General features: G+C 44.8%; 1 protein-coding gene across 9 annotated transcripts in view; it reads left to right on the forward strand.

Annotated features, from left to right (window-relative positions):
- Window positions 1-17563, forward strand: part of LOC135524564 (protein strawberry notch homolog 2-like) — a 107749-nt gene that overhangs the window by 76523 nt on the left and 13663 nt on the right. For 6 of the 9 annotated variants that reach the window (XM_064952206.1, XM_064952211.1, XM_064952213.1 and 3 more), the window contains 17 exons: window positions 2749-2907; window positions 5108-5191; window positions 6276-6384; window positions 6617-6777; window positions 7104-7237; window positions 7545-7635; window positions 7759-7902; window positions 8191-8308; window positions 8550-8655; window positions 8840-8993; window positions 10048-10224; window positions 10873-10970; window positions 11592-11674; window positions 11996-12184; window positions 12963-13084; window positions 13249-13380; window positions 14785-14920. In XM_064952206.1, coding sequence (XP_064808278.1) covers window positions 2749-2907; window positions 5108-5191; window positions 6276-6384; window positions 6617-6777; window positions 7104-7237; window positions 7545-7635; window positions 7759-7902; window positions 8191-8308; window positions 8550-8655; window positions 8840-8993; window positions 10048-10224; window positions 10873-10970; window positions 11592-11674; window positions 11996-12184; window positions 12963-13084; window positions 13249-13380; window positions 14785-14920 — 2197 coding nt within the window. The remainder of the gene's footprint in view (window positions 1-2748; window positions 2908-5107; window positions 5192-6275; window positions 6385-6616; window positions 6778-7103; window positions 7238-7544; window positions 7636-7758; window positions 7903-8190; window positions 8309-8549; window positions 8656-8839; window positions 8994-10047; window positions 10225-10872; window positions 10971-11591; window positions 11675-11995; window positions 12185-12962; window positions 13085-13248; window positions 13381-14784; window positions 14921-17563) is intronic. The other 3 variants (XM_064952208.1, XM_064952209.1, XM_064952210.1) reach the window with 3 other exon arrangements.

The raw sequence follows: 17563 nt of genomic DNA on the forward strand, positions 1-17563 counted from the left end.
TGGTCTTTTTGTGGTGAGTCTAATTGTAGGTAAGAGCTGTAATGAAGGGTGCCTAGTTTCTAGTGTAAGAGATTATGAAGCCCTTCCTTATGTTCACTCTAGGACAGAATTCATCACTAAGCTTGTGTTTCCACTGTAGGAACTGCTGGCAGTTGGGGGGAAGGGTGTAGTATATGTCTGCCTCTGGTTACATTTTGTTCCTCCTTGTTTATTAATCACTCTTCTGCCGGAACAGCCACGTTTCTTGGAATGGTGGTGGGAGGGGCACTGGTGGAGGAATGGAGGGGGGAGAGTTTCCAGGGATCGTCTCGGCTTCTCTTCCCCATTTCTCTTCTGTCACACACAAAAAAATGCAGCTGTTCCATTTTAGCTGGCCACAGGCACAAAACTTCAAAAGGCTGCTTTCAGAGCTCAAGTCTGATCTTGCCCTAGCAGAGCTAACACATGCACAAGTGCACACACACAACCAGGAGTGTAATCGGAGCGCTTCCAGTAAACACTGATTAGCTGAGTGCTGTGCCCTTGCAAAACCACTCTTTAGGAGCTCTTTAGCACCCTTAAGTCACATACATATCACACACACAACCAACCGCACCACTTATCCTGCTCCTCTGACCTTGTAAACACACACACAGACCCTGTTGGCCGGCTTCTTGCCCCCTTAGGGTTCCCCTAGAGCTGCTATCCCGCCTATTAAAGTCCCTGTCCTGTCCTCGCTGGTCGGTTGTGAAACCTCCCAGCCTGGGGTGTGTACGTACATTACATGACCAAAAGTATGTGGACATACCTGCTCGTCAAACATCTCACTCTAAAATCATGGCCATTAATATGGAGTTGGTCCCCCCTTCGCTGCTATAACAGTCTCCACTCTTCTGGAAAGGCTTTCCACTAGAAGTGGGAACATTGCTGTGGGGACTTGTTTCCATTCAGCCACGAGCATTAGTGAGGTCAGGCACTGATGTTGGGCGCTTAGACCTGGTTCGCAGTCGGCGTTCCAATTCATCCTTAAGGTGTAAGCTCTTTGCACTTCTGGCAGGCCAGGCGCCTGCAGGCTGACTTCGGTCGTCAATTGAATGGCGTTTCCTCCAATACATTGGTGCAGCTGGCTTCTGTGTTAAGCGAGCAAATGTTAAGGAGCCTGGTTTGGTGGGTCATATTTCGGAGGACGCATGACTCGACTTTCGCCACTCCCGGGCCCGTTGGGGAGTTGCAGCAATGAGACAGAATCGCAATTGGATATCACGATATTGGGGAGAAAAAGGGGGTAAAGTACAAAATGAAAGTTGACCGGAGCAGCTCTAGCAGGGCAGAAATGTTATAAACTGACTTGTTGGAAAGGACGCATCCTGTGATGGTGCCATGTTGAAAGTCACTGAACTCTTCAGTAAGGCCATTCTACTGCCAATGTTTGTCTATGGAGATTGCATGGCTTTGTGCTTGATTTTATACACCTGTCAGCAACGGGTGTGGCCGAAAAAGCAGAATCCACTAATTTGAAGGGGCGTCCACATAGTTTTGTATATATAGTGTATGTTCTGTAGTATGTAGAGTGTAGTCACTCTGGCTAGGCCCCTTCTTCCTACATAATCTAGTAATGTACACAGCACAACGGTACTCGTATCGACCGTGGAAAATATTTCAGTAACAGGTTGTGCGACGAGCATGTTTTCCATTCTTTATTAGGCTCCATTTTGAGTGTATTGCTCTGCTGTAGGATCTTACTGTGCTGGACAGGGTGTCGTACCTGCTGTCCCTAGTCAGTCCTTTGATATTAGATAATGTTTTATTCCAGGGTGTATATCTGTTTTAGGCTGCTGGGTCATCTGTGGTTGGAGCCCCTGCTCCTGTTATGCAACGCTGGGCTAAGTTGATGCATTGGCCTCTGGGTGGTTCCACTGAATTGAAGTGTGGGGGTGTGGGAGCCTCTACCAATGACCGACCAGCCAGTCATACTGTGGGAACACTACACATAGTTACCAACTCTTGTATCTAAGCACACACACACTCACACATACAGTACATAAACCCACACAAATACATTTACGAGCACACGTGTGTATTACAACACCACATACACACACTCTTTCTCTCACGCACACACACACCATGTTGGGTACTAGACATGGCATCTCCTCCATGGGGCTTGTCTCTCTCTCCCTCTCTCTGGGTCCATGTCTCAGGGGGTGCCTGTGGGAGGTAGTTAGTGAACATGGCAAATGGAGCCACTACAATATGAATGGAGAGAGTCTGGAAGGCAGCCATGCCTGAAATGAGAGACACAGACGCTCCACACACACATTCACATCTGTCTAATTAGGCTATGCTCTCCAGAGAGAGTGGTATGTTGGCTGAGGACCAGGCCTAGTGTGTCGTCATGTCCCTCCCATAACCTCTGTATGAGAAGTACAACTGCTCTGTTATGCTTGTAGAATAAGATTTAGGTCAAATTTGTTGTCACAAAATCATCATGCATAATATGTTATATTGCATAATGAATATTCAGAACATACTGGAAGCCGTTTGATTGTACAGTGTGTGCTCTTTGGCATTGGATATTTTTTTGTAATAACAATGGTTAACAGGGTACTATAAACCAAGGAATAATCCCACAGTATAAAAGATAAACAACTGTCCTTGTTATACCGCATAGAATCTGCTGCAGTATAAAAAGGTGCCAGCAGCACTAACTTGATCCAGAAAGGAGAGAATGAACTAACATATTGTCTGTTGTCCTGTCTCTGTTTCCAGAACCTGTCCTGCATCGATGACCTCTCCAACTCTCTGTTCTCCTCTCCGGCCGACTCGCTGTCAGACTACACCGATGCCCAGGCCTTCATCCCCACAGATAACCTGGCCCACGTGCCCACGATATGGGACATAAACACACCAGCACAGAGCCAGCTGGAGGTGAGGGGACCTGACTACGTACACACACACACACACTCTCACTCATACACACTCAAACACAGAAATAAACACGTCAGAAAACACACAAAAGCTGTTTTCTTTTTCTCACACAAAACAACGAAAACATGCATAACTTCCTTCAGAAAGTATTCACACCCCTCAACATATTCCACATTTTCTTGTTACAGCCTGAATTCAAAATGGATTAATGACAAAGTGAAAACATGTTTTTAGACATTTGTTTTTACATTTTTTCAAATGCATTGAAAATGAAATACAGAAATATGTCATTTACACAAGAATTCACACCTCTGAGTTAATACTTTGTAAAAGCACCTTTGGCAGCATTACAGCTGTGAGTCTTTCTGTGTCTCTAGGAACTTTACACACATGGATTGTGCAACATTCACCCATTATTCTTTTCAAAATTCTTCCAGCTCTGTCAAATTGGTGTCAAATTGGTTGTTGATCATTGCTAGACAACCATGTTCACATCTTGGGATAGATTTTCAAGTAGATTTAAGTCAAAACTGTACCTCGGCCACTCAGGAACATTCACTGTCATCTTATTAAGCAACTCCAGTGTAGATTTGGCTTTTCAGGTTATTGACCTGCTGAAAATGTAAGTAGTCTCCCAGTGTCTGGAGGAAAGCAGACTGAACCAGGTTTTCCTCTAGGATTTTGCCTATGCTTAGCTCCGTTATGTTAATTGCTTTGCCATACTTTGCCATATTTTTTGCAGTATTACTCTAGTGCCTTGTTGCAAATAGGATGCTTGTTTTAGCCTAGTGGTTAGAGCGTTGGACTAGTAACCGGAAGGTTGCAAGTTCAAATCTGCCCCCGTTCTGCCCCTGAACAGGCCCACTGTTCCCTGGTAGGCCGTCATTGAAAATAAGAATTTGTTCTTAACTGACTTGCCTAAATAAAGGTTAAAAAATCGCAGTCATTAAACTCTGTAACTGTTTTGAAGTCACCATTGTCCTCATGGTGAAATCCCTGAGCGGTTTCCTTCCTCTCTGACAACTGAGTTAGGAAGGACACCTGTATCTTTGTAGTGACTGGGTGTATTGATACACCATCCAAAGTGTAATGAATAACTTCACCATGCTCAAAAAGGATGTTCAATGTCTGCTTTTACAGTTTTTACCCATCTACCAATAGGTGCCCTTCTTTACGAGGCATTGGAAAACCTCCCTGGTCTTTGTGGTTGAATCTGTGTTTGAAATTCACTGCTCGTCTGAGGGACCTTACAGATAATTGTATGTGTGGGGTACAGATGAGGTAGTCATTTAAAAATCATATTAAACATTCCATTTATTATGGGACTAGTTAAGCAAATGTTTACTCCTTATTTAGGCTTTCCACGATAAAGGGGTTGTTTACTTACTGACTCCCGGGCGGCGCAGAGGTCTAAGGCACTGCATCTCAGTGCTAGAGTTGGCACTACAGACCCTGGTTCGATCCCAGGCTGTATCACAACCGGCCGTGATGGGAAGTCCAATAGGGAGGCGCACAATTGGCCCAGCGTAGTCCGGATTAGTGGGGGGTTTGGCCGGGGTAGGCTGTCATTGTAAAATAAGAATTTGTTCTTAACTGACTTGCCTGGTTAAATAAATAATACATTTAAGCTTTTATTTTTGTATTAATTTATGAACATTTTGAAAAACTTAATTCCACTTTGACATGATGTGGTATTGTGTGTAGTAGGCCATTGTAGCACAACAAATTGTGGGAAAGTAAAGGGGTGTGAATACTTTCTGATGGCACTGTACCCGCTTCACCACATACTACTACCTAGATAACTAACACCACTACGCTCATACCCACACATACACACTCACTCTAAAAACAAGATCAAGTGTCTGTGTGCTTAACACTGAACAGCAATTCTCTAATACACATCATGTGCAGTTGGTAAGTGTTGCCTCTAGGGGTCAGATATGTTTACAATCCATCTCTATAAAGTGAGCATGGTAGCAAATTAACTCAGAAATGGGAACGTTTGAGTCTTTGTATTCTTCCTATAGGTTCTGTTATTATTGTATCCTTTATCTAGCTGGCTGTCACGGACAAGATCACTCTCTCTCATGTTGTGTTTCCAGATGTTCCCACATGTTCATGACATACAGTCACTCTCCACTCAGTGTGACTGGTATCTTTTCATTAGTTTGTGTTTGTTTTTTGTTTGTTCTCCCTGCAGCTGAATGCCAACAGGTTTCAGGATTTGAACAGTTTGGAGGATATCGCTGCCATTATCAGCACCCCACCTTTGGGAGGATACCAGGTAGCCTCAACCCTTCAAATCTAATCAGACCTAAATTAGTCAAGTGACTGACTGAGGGCCCCGTTTTGACAGGCATAAGAATGTGGAGGTGGAGCCAACATTGACAGCATCATTTTAAATATGCTGCACTAAATTCAAAATGAGTTTGGCATAAAAGTAATTTGGAATTTTTTTACCCCCTTTTTCGACCATGTCTCATCGCTGCAACTCCCCGACAGGCTCGGCAGTCGAAGGTGGAGTCATGCGTCCTCCAAAGCATGACCCGCCTAACCGTGCTCAGTAACACCCGCCAGTTTAACCCGGAAGCCAGCCGCACCAATGTGTTGGAGGAAACACTGTTCAACTGGCGACTGGGATCAGTCTGCAGGCACCCGGCCCGCCACAAGGAGTTGCTAGAGCGATGAGCCAAGTAAAGACCCTCCCGCCAAACCCTCCCCTAACCCAGATGGAGCTGGGCCAATTGTGCGCAGTCCTATGGCACTCCCCACCATGGCCGTTGTGGCACAGCCCGGGAATGAACCCGGGTCTGTAGTAACGCATCTGGCATGCAGTGCAGTGCGATGCAGTGCCTTAGATCGCTGCCCCACTCGGGAGGCCCCGGTATAAATGTTTTAATTCAAGTGAATTATTGCCGTATTTTTGCGGACTTTCCAAAAACAGGTTTTGAAATAATATATTGAGTAAAGCAGCCGGTTTTGGTAACTTCTTTGTCGAAATGAATCTTCCTGTGAGGCTTTGCTCTTCGGAGTCCTTCCGAAACACTGAAGGCTAATGATCTGATGTCCAATCAGGCTCACATTGACATTAATGAATTAACCTTGTTAGGTTAATTATGTCCAATTAGCAGTCACCCTTTGACCTGTGAACATCCACAAATATTTTGATTGTTCCTTTCACCTCACATGTATCTTGTCCAGTAGGTTGAGGATATTTTACTGACATCTCTTCCTCATCTGCACTGATCTGAAAAGAAAACAGGGGCATTTGCTTTTCACCTGTCCAGTTGTATCATACCAGTGTAGATGGCGAGGAGACCAGTAATGGACAGGATATTAACTAAATGACCTGTGTCCCCTTGCTTCAGCAGACTCAGAGAAACCAGACTCCGGCAGAAGAGGAGGCGGAGGAGGAGGAGGAAGAGACAGAGGAGCTGGGACATGTAGACACCTACGCTGACTACAAACCATCCAAATGTACGCTGCCCTACACTACTATCAAGACACAACCTATTTATCCTGTTTTTATTGGTTTCCTTTGTGGAAGGAATTATTATTTTTCAGTAGTAACATTTTTCTGTGGTATTACTACACATAGTTTCCTCATAATAAAATAATAATACCATCTGATACTGGTAGTTAGTCTGTGAGGGGCTGAGTAAGGTTTTGTCTGTCCACTCAATCTTTTAACTATTTTGTCCTTCCTCAGCCACCATAGGTATCTCCCACCCAGACATAGTGGTGGAGACCAACACGCTGTCCAGCGTCCCTCCACCTGACATCACCTACACTCTGTCCATTCCTGACTCCACCATCAACTGTGGCCTGCTCTCTGCCCTGCAGCTGGAGGCCATCATATACGCATGCCAGGTAACACACCACTCTATCACCTCTGACCCCTGACCTCACACATCTGGTCTGACAGGAACAATTTTGTTCTTGGGAACTACAGTATGTGGGTAATGCAAAAAAGGGTGGAGTATACATTGGTTTTAAACACCTGTTTCTGCTGTATTACCTACTTCAGCTGTGCTTTTGATATATTTCTATGTAAGACGTTTGTTCGATGGGATGCTGTTGTATTAATTGCCGGTCTTCATAAGAGTGTCTACTAGATGACTAGAATGCGAAGTGTTAGTTAGTGTTTCTACTTGCGTGGACACATGAGTGACGCTGTGCTCCCTGTGTGCTCCCAGCAACACGAGGTAATTCTGCAGAACAACCAGAGAGCAGGCTTCCTGATAGGAGACGGGGCCGGAGTAGGGAAAGGCCGCACAGTGGCCGGCATCATCCTGGAGAATTACCTAAAGGGAAGGAAGAAAGCGCTATGGTAAGACACTAGATACGCCACCCAATGCATTCCCCAGCCTAGCTCTGTTTCTCCCAACCTAATAGGTTTCTCCTACCAGTACGTAGGAGTGGGTCTCCCTGTCTAACAGATTTAGATGTAATGGTTTTGGTTGTAAAACGTTAGTTGTAATGGATATATCTTCAGGAAGGGGCCTTTGTGACCTGTGTTAGAAACCATCACTGATAGTCAGTGCCATTGGTTACTACAAACTATAAAACAAACCTATTCAGTTGTGCTCCACGGTTGTTTTGTAAAGATGCACTCGTTCTCCTCTTTCCCCACACAGGTTCAGTGTATCCAATGACCTGAAATACGACGCAGAGAGAGATCTGAAAGACATAGATGCTCCCACCATTCCTGTGCATGCCTTAAACAAGGTGAGTGTTTAAGGAAAAGCAAACCACACTCCAGATCAATATTTCTTCTCAATCATTCATATCCATCAGATTTACCTAATGTCTTTCCCTGGCGAAACCTGTGATTATGTTATTTCCCTGTAGATAAAGTATGGAGACACAGCTACCTCAGAAGGAGTCCTGTTTGCGACATACTCTGCACTGATCGGGGAGAGCCAAGCAGGTGGGCAGCACCGCACCAGACTCAAGCAGATCCTGGACTGGTGCAAGCCCGGCTTTGATGGAGTTGTATCCTTGTATACTACATTATCACCTTGCTTAATGACCAACATTACCTGAAAAATCTATCTGGCCATTTTAGAAGAATGGAAGTACTGCATTTGTTATCCACTAACACGGACTAACCCCAAACCCTAAAATGTGAACATACTTGGTCAATAGTTTGGATGATATTGCCACATCTGTATGTTCTAGCGTGGCATCAAGCCCAGTAACTAGTGATAGGAGAGCATACATCACTCAATGTTTACAGTTCATCTTGTAGCTGCAGTACTTTGTCCTTGACCATGTTCCTAGATTGTGTTTGACGAATGCCACAAGGCCAAGAATGCTACGTCCACCAAGATGGGCAAGGCCGTGCTGGACCTGCAGCACAACCTGCCGCTGGCCAGGGTGGTTTACGCCAGTGCCACAGGTGGGCCTTTCTCACACTGTACCTGGACCTCTGTCTTCTCTTTCACTATCACTCCTTCTCACAATACCTGTACTTTAGGACTGTTTGTCCTCTGTGTTTCCCTTTCTCAATCTTATTCAGACTGTATTTGTCTTCCCTCTTCCTCTCTCTCCCTGTCTCTTCGCTACTCTCTCCCTCACCCGCTCTCGCTCTTTCTCTCTCTGTATCAACATCTCACCCCTGCTTCTCTGTCTCCCTCTAGGTGCCTCTGAGCCAAAGAACATGATCTATATGAGCCGCCTGGGGATCTGGGGCGAGGGCACGCCCTTCAAGACCTTTGACGACTTCCTGCATGCCATCGAGAAGAGGTCTGACCTTATTCCACACGTCATTTACCTGATTTATGTCACCTGTATCATATTATTCAAATGTTTATGATTATCTATGTTGTGAGAATGACATCTCGTAATGTTGTGGTTACCAGACCAGTCCTGGCTTCCAGGATTCAGCATCGCTGACAGGCCGCCTGTGGCTTTGATTTTTGATTGACAGGGGTGTAGGCGCGATGGAGATTGTTGCCATGGACATGAAGGTGAGTGGGATGTACATCGCCCGGCAGCTGAGCTTCTCAGGGGTGTCCTTCCGCATTGAGGAGATCGGTCTGGACGACGACTTCAAACTGGTCTACAACAAAGCTGCCAAACTGGTAAGACTGACTTGATAGTGTGTGCGTGTTGATTTAATTTATTTGCTAAGTTTATTTGGATAACGACATTGCAGAACAAAAACATTACTCTTAGAAGTGAGAAGTGATGCATTGCAGCGTTGATACATTTGAAAACAGAAGTCAAGACATGACACAAAAGTCATTGAAATGAAAGCTGGAAGAGGCGGCGACCTGCACACTGTTCTAAAAAGAGAGATACATCCAAAACTGAGGCTGAAATGCATTTTTTTTTTTTTTTTTAGTAGGACATCATGGTGCATAAATAATTTATACTGTGTAGGAAAGTGCATAAATAAGAGGTGAAAACAAAATAGAAAAGTTTTGGCATCATGCCATCATCAGTGTGACTGGTGGATGACAGGCAGCTTGGCCCCAGTGATGTACTGGGCCATACGCACTACCCTCTGTAGTGCCTTGCGGCCAGAGGCCGAGCAGTTGCAGTTCCAGTCAGTGATGCAACCAGTCAGGATGCTCTCGATGTTGCAGCTGTAGAACCTTTAAAGGATCTCAGGACCCATGCCAAATCTTTTTAGTTTCCTGAGGGGGAATAGGCTTTGTCGTGCCCTCCTCAAAACTGTCTTGGTGTTTGGACCATTCTAGTTTGTTGTTGATGTGGACACCAAGGAACTTGAAGCTCTCAACCTGCTCCACTACAGCCCCGTCGATGAGAATGTGGACGTGCTCAGTGCTCCTTTTCCTGTAGTCCACAATCATCTCCTTAGTCTTGGTTACGTTGAGGTATAGGTTGTTATTCTGGCACCACCCGGCAAGGTCTCTAACCACCTCCCTATAGGCTGTCTCGTCGTTGTCGATGATCAGGCCTACCACTGTTGTGTCGTCTGCAAACTTAATGATAGTGTTGGAGTCATTCCTGGCCATGCAGGCACAACCGCATGGTCAGGCAAGCAGGAGATTGTCTTAATGTGTATGTAGAAAGTTGTAAAGTGCAAGAGTGCAATACTACCCTGTTAGGGTAAGATAACTAGCTTGTAAAGAGCAAGGAGACTGACCTATATATGTTTGTCCTTCTCAGTGGGCGGAGGCGCTGGCCGTGTTCATGCGTGCAGCGGACGCGCTGTGTCTGGTCAGCAGGAAGTCCCTGTGGGGTCAGTTCTGGTCTTCCCACCAGCGCTTCTTCAAATACCTCTGCATCGCCGCCAAGGTTCGCTGCCTGGTGGAGCTGGCCAAGAAAGAACTGAAAGCTGGCAAGGTGAGACTGACCAGCATTTATGTTAATTTATTCAGCCTTTATTTTGTCATTCATTTTTAAGATAAAAATTATTGGCCCCCTGTAAATTTGTACTCAGCCTCTGGTTGACTTCCAAGAGGTTAGGAGTCACCATAAAGCATAACTTGGTATCCTAGGTGACCTCCCTGAGGCCAAGGGTCAGTGGCTTTAAATTCAGCCATCAATGGTTTCAAATGATCAATACATTTAATATAAGGCTCACTCTGACCCTAGTGCTCTTGACAACGTTGATTAAAGGTTTTTATCAGAGGCCCGGAACACTTGGAGAACAAACAGATAAGCAAGAGTATTTATGCGTGCCCTTGAGGAGGTTGGCAGATTGGTATGAACCTCTCAGAGGAACGTGTCTATCTCCCCATATGCATCTGTCTATTGTTTGTCTATTAAACCTTTAAATATAGATGTCTTATCGTGGTGATTCAGCATTTTCCACACCGGAGTGTCATTTAGATGGGAATCTCTGGCCAAGAGGCATTATCACAATTATCCAAGCATTTGATTGGACAAAGAAAATCATAAAGGAAATAGAGCCATGTTTTAATGTTTTTTCCAGGTTGGTATGTTTTAGTGTGACGCTCTGCTCATGTATCTTGTTTCTCCCCTTCCCAGTGCATCGTGATTGGTCTACAGTCCACAGGAGAGGCCCGAACCAGAGAGGTCCTGGATGAGAACGATGGGCACCTGGACAGATTCGTATCTGCAGCAGAGTAAGTGTGTTTCTGTGCCCATGGCTCTCTGGGTAAGTATAGTATTAGAGCAAATAGATGTTTGGCTCAGCCCTGATTCAACTCTCACACACACCATCACAGCTTCCATCTAGTGCAACCGGGGCTTTCCAGCCTGACGCGCCTGTGGTTTTCATACAAATCATTTGTTTGTTGCCGGGTGAATGACCACTTCCTGGTTAGAAAGCACTCCATTTGTCACTCTCCAGCTGCAGTCAAAGGTTCAGTCTGAATTTTCTTCTTCAGTACACACTATCTGAGGGTATATGGTGAATCTGCCCTTAGACACTGATCCACAGTCAGTTAAGTTGTTTCCCCGCTAATGGTTAAGGACTAGGATTTGGGGAGGGTAAGCTGATCCCAGAACTGTTCCTGCAATCGAGTTAAACCGGGAGCGTATGCTCTGTGTCAGACTGGAAATAACGCTGTGTGTCTGCCTGCCTGGACCATCTGAACCTGGGAGACATGAAATGCATATGATGAGGCCAATCAGAGCGTGTCACTCATCTCGATAACCTGTCAGAATTGTCTTTACGTTCTGTCAGCCTTCCACGGTGTCAGATTGAGAAGATAACATGTGTATGTCTGGTCTTTTCTCCTCAGGGGTGTGTTCAAAGCTCTGGTACAGAAACACTTTCCCTCCGAGAAGCAGAGGAGAGAGAAGGCACGTGGAAACAAGAGAAAACGTACGTTAACTAAAATAGTAAAAACTCTGGGTTCCTCTGGTGAGGTGTTTGTTCTGTCTGGTCCAAATAAAACTTTGGACTGAGTCCAAAGGTGGGTACTGCCCCCATCCCCACTGTACTCAGCAGCACTGCCTCGTTAACAAATCCAGGGGAGAACCCTGTAATGATAATAATAACAACTCTATTTGTGACCAGATTTCTCAACGGGGGCTTATGTCAATTTTAATTGACTTCAAATCCAGTCAGTCTCAGTATGTATTATTCAGGTAAAGCCACTGAGCCACAGTCTGAATTAGCTCATGTGTGTTTTCTGTCCAATAGGTAAGCCCAGGGGCCGGCAGCCCAAATTCCCAAAGCACACCATGGTTCATCTGGGGGGCGTGATCAACATCAGTGACGACAGCAGCACGGACACGGACGGCATGGACACCGACTCCAACTCCTCGCCAGACTCCCTGATGGACAATAACGATGACGTCATCTTCGTCCAGCACACCAGCTGTCACACAGGTACTAGATTTCGACTCTCCTTTTAGCGATATTTTTGAATTGGTTCAGACCAAAAATGATCCACAGGTAAAAATATACACTGCGTGTACAAACTATTAAGAACACCTGCTCTTTCCATGACATTGGAAAGCTATGATCCCTTAAAGCTATGATCCCTTATTGATGTCACCTGTTAAATCCACTTCAGTGTAGACAAAGGGGAGGAGACGGGTTAAAGAGGCATTTAGACATGGATTGTGTATGTGTGTCATTGAGGGAGAATGGGCAAGACAAAATATTTAAGTGCCTTTGAACAGTATATGGTAGTAGGTGCCATGCGCACCTTTTTGAGTGTGTCAAGATTTGCAATGCTGCTGGGTTTCCCGTATGTATCAAGAATGGTCCACCACCCAAAGGACATCCAGCCAACTTCACACAACTGTGGGAAGCATTGGAGTCAACATGGGCCAGCAACCCTGTTGAAAGCTTTCAACACGTTGAGGCTCTTCTGAGGGCAAAAGGGGGTGCAAATCAATATTAGGAAGGTGTTCCTAATGTTTTGTATACTCTGTATGTTATGCAATGCACACCTTGTGTTGAAGTCTAGGCAATAATTCAAGACAAAGAAAATGACAAAGAAACGGATGCATTTTAGATCCACTGTACTCTCTCACACACACAGACAGTAAAAGCACTTAGCAGACATTTGGGGACATCTTACCGTGCTCGCTCCCTTTATGGCTGACTCTGTTAACAGTCGTTAACATGCCTCTGTCTGGGGTTGGTTGGGTTCCTAAAGCCAGTATAGAGAAGATGAAGCAGAGCCTCCTGAACAAGATTGCTGACCTGGGAAAGGAACTACCTCTGAACACTTTGGACGAGCTCATTGACCAGTTTGGAGGACCAGAGATGGTATCGGAGGTACGTACACCTCTGTTACCGGGCTGGGCAGGTGCCACATAACCTTATGTCAGAGAGTGCATAGTGAGGGCTCTATCAGACAAATGTGAGATGAGAACCGGTATGTTTCCTGTTTAGAGATTTGTGATTGATTGTTTTGTGATCATTGACGACCTATGTTGTAGATGACGGGTCGTAAGGGTCGCGTGGTGCGGCGTCCTGACGGAAGCGTGCGCTACGAGTCGCGTGCAGAGCAGAGCCATACCATAGACCACATCAACCTCAAGGAGAAGGACCGCTTCATGTGTGGAGAGAAGGTGAGACACTGGACACTAGAACCATTCTACATGTGAGCCGAAGGATCTCACTCAAACTGTGTTTGTTTGTTCTTGCTTAGAAAATCATGATCCTGTGACACTATGTTCTGACGGGATATAATGGCATTATTCTATGTTCTGACCGGATGTGATGGCATTATTCTATGTCCTGATGGGATATGATGGCATTATTCTATGTTCTGACCCGATGTGAAAGCATTATTCTATGTTCTGACCGGATGTGATGGCATTATTCTATGTTCTGACCCGATGTGAAAGCATTATTCTATGTTCTGACCCGATGTGATGGCATTATCCTATGTTCTGACCCGATGTGAAAGCATTATTCTATGTTCTGACCCGATGTGATGGCATTATTCTATGTTCTGACCGGATGTGAGAGCATTATTCTATGTTCTGACCCGATGTGATGGCATTATTCTATGTTCTGACCCGATGTGATGGCATTATTCTGTGTTCTGATGTGATGGCATTATTCTATGTTCTGACCCGATGTGATGGCATTATTCTGTGTTCTGACCGGATATGAGAGCATTATTCTATGTTCTGACCCGATGTGATGGCATTATTCTGTGTTCTGACCCGATGTGATGGCATTATTCTGTGTTCTGACCCGATGTGATGGCATTATTCTATGTTCTGACCCGATGTGATGGCATTATTCTGTGTTCTGACCCGATGTGATGGCATTATTCTATGTTCTGACCCGATGTGATGGCATTATTCTGTGTTCTGACCCGATGTGATGGCATTATTCTGTGTTCTGACCCGATGTGATGGCATTATTCTGTGTTCTGACCCGATGTGATGGCATTATTCTGTGTTCTGACCCGATGTGATGGCATTATTCTATGTTCTGACCCGATGTGATGGCATTATCCTATGTTCTGACCCGATGTGATGGCATTATTCTATGTTCTGACCCGATGTGATGGCATTATTCTGTGTTCTGACCCGATGTGATGGCATTATTCTGTGTTCTGACCCGATGTGATGGCATTATTCTATGTTCTGACCCGATGTGATGGCATTATTCTATGTTCTGACCCGATGTGATGGCATTATTCTGTGTTCTGACCCAATGTGATGGCATTATTCTATGTTCTGACCCGATGTGATGGCATTATTCTATGTTCTGACCCGATGTGATGGCATTATTCTGTGTTCTGACCCGATGTGATGGCATTATTCTATGTTCTGACCCGATGTGATGGCATTATTCTGTGTTCTGACCCGATGTGATGGCATTATTCTATGTTCTGACCCGATGTGATGGCATTATTCTGTGTTCTGACCCGATGTGATGGCATTATTCTATGTTTTGGTGTGCAGTGTTACAGTGGTTTGTTATCTTTCTCTCCTCCATCCCTCTTGCCTTCCCAGATGGTGGCCATCATCTCAGAGGCAGCCAGCTCGGGCATCTCCTTGCAGGCAGACAAGCGGGTGAAGAACCAGCGTCGGAGGGTCCACATAACCCTAGAGCTGCCCTGGAGTGCAGACAGAGCCATCCAGCAGTTTGGTGAGTCTGGAGACTACCAGGGGTTAAAGGTCAGGGGTCTGTTAAGCTTAAGGTGTCTGCATGATTCCCAGCCAAAACAGTTCGGAAGAGTTTGAGCATATATTATGACAACATTTAGTGATGTTTTGGACTTTTTTCGGCTGTTTGGGCACAACACACATTTTCTCGAGGCAAGCCGAAGCCCCTTCATTGGTGATTGGTCAACTGTAGGGATTCTTCAATTAAGTATTTGTCATTCAATGAGAGACGACTCGTTTTCATGCACATTGTGGCCATTTTATTTTATTGAGAAATACTGCACCAAACATCTTAGTTAGATACATTTTTTATTATTTTTTATTTAACCTTTATTTAACTAGGCAAGTCAGTTAAGAACAAATTCTTATTTACAATGACAACCTACCCCGGCCAAACCTGGACAATATTGGGCCAATTGTGCGGCGCCCTATGGGACTCAATCACAGCCGGATGTGATGCAACCTGGATGTAATATTGCGCGACTAAGATCTCCTCTGCAAAAACGTCATAATTAATTACAGATTTCTGGAGTTATCTTAGATTAATTATAACTATTTTGAGGAAGTGTATAGTGGCATTGGCATCTCAAAATGGACAAACATTACTCTTGCTTATTTTTTCTAGTTTTTCAAGCGGAGGTCTTTTACGGGAGTATGCGAGCACACTCGTGCGGTTCGTGGAGTTTGACTAGGCAACAGCCGAACTGAAGCATGCTGACGCCTTTAGGGGTCAGGGTCAGACTCTCCTCAATGCAGGTTACACACCCTGTCACACAGACGTCTCTCTTCACACAATCCACCCTGCTAGAAGTGTTTTTTTTTTATTGTTTTTTTATTTTACCTTTATTTAACTAGGCAAGTCGGTTAAGAACAAATTCTTATTTTCAATGACGGCCTAGGAACAGTGGGTTAACTGCCTGTTCAGGGGCAGAACGACAGATTTGTACCTTGTCAGCTCGGGAATTTGAACTTGCAACCTTTCGGTTACTAGTCCAACGCTCTAACCACTAGGCTACCCAGCCGCCCCGGCTACATGCTAGCCTGATAAAATGTCATGACATTAGTATTGGCTGCCTCTTCAAATTGCCTTGCCTAAAGACGGATTTAATCATTTGATGAATATCAAATTAAAATATATTTTGTATTAGGATGCGATTCTAATCATTGGAATGAGTCACTTTTATAATGGTGTTGTGAAACTTTACTTGGAGGTGTTGCAGTTTTGTCTGGCTGCAGGGAGAGAGGTGTGTTGAACTAAATTAGAATAATATAATTATTCTTCATCTCCGCTGCCGTCTGCTAGATATCATTTTGCACCCAATAACAACAGTGGAAAAGCGGGCATGTGCACGCACACATTGTGGGCCGTGAATTAATTGTTTGCAATTAGCTAACTGCCTGTAATTCCTTCCCGTTAGCCACGCTCCCTTGGGGAGCTGAACTCACTCCATGGGTTGGCATGTGTGGGCACTCACAACAGCAAAACACGCACACACACACATTTAGGTGGCCTAGGATTTCCACTTTAAGATCCAAGTCAGACCTAAATGACGGGTTTAGATATGGTACGATTGTTCCAGGAAAAAGATGTGGTGAGTGGAAACTTGGACCCGTTCCGAAATGGACCTGGGGCTTTCACACCCGGATACAATATGCATCCATTTATTTATTTTAAATATAGAGACCTGTTCCACATCGACCTGGTCAGATCCAGATCCGATCTGAGTGAGGGAAGCAGCACACCAGAGCTGGTGAGGTGCGAGAGGGAGAGAGGCTGCAATACATGCACTTTCTCATCCTACAGTTACAAATAACAACTCCATTCAGAAAATTAAGTAGCAGCCTGCCTGTTTGGCTCTTGGTCGTTGAAGCCTATCCTTCTCCTTTAACTTTTAATTCCATCTTCCATTGATTAGATATCTCTTCACTTTTGCCACACATGGAGTGATGCTCTATGACTGTAACCTATTGCCGCTTTGATGACTCATGATTGGCCAACAGCAAGCTACACGCTCCACTCTCGTGAAAAGCAAGAGCAGCAGCATAAATGATGAAAGGCATCCCTCTCTCTTTCTCTCTACTGCAGCAGTCACTTTCAGATCTGTACGGGCCCACCTGGACATGTCAGTCAAAATTACACATACCCGAGACCTGTGACAATAGTCTCAGATCTGACACAGTCCCGTGACATAATTTAGAATTCTGCATCCGACCCGCTTGTGTCCCGGATTGTGATTCGGGTACAGGTGGATCCGTGAAGACCTCTAGAGGAAACACAATTCAGAGACAGATTACCCAGGAAATCCACATTTGCTGACATCATCCTCTGTTCATTGAAATCAACCTACCCCATAAACCAATATCTTATTTTTCTAGCTTTTCCCTCTTGTACACTACGATACTGAACAAAAATATAAACACAACATGCAATAATTTCAACGATATTACTGAGTGACAGTTCTTATAAGGAAACAGTGAATTTAAATTAATTAATTAGGCCCTAATCTATGCATTTCACATGACTGGGCAGAGGCGTAGCCATGGGTGGGCCTGGGAGGGCCAACCCACTGGGGAGCCAGGTCCAGCCAATCAGAATGAGTTTTTCCCCACAAAAGCAGATTATTAC

Source organism: Oncorhynchus masou, chromosome 31 (assembly GCF_036934945.1).
Source record: "Oncorhynchus masou masou isolate Uvic2021 chromosome 31, UVic_Omas_1.1, whole genome shotgun sequence".
Classification (NCBI taxonomy): Eukaryota; Metazoa; Chordata; class Actinopteri; order Salmoniformes; family Salmonidae; genus Oncorhynchus; species Oncorhynchus masou.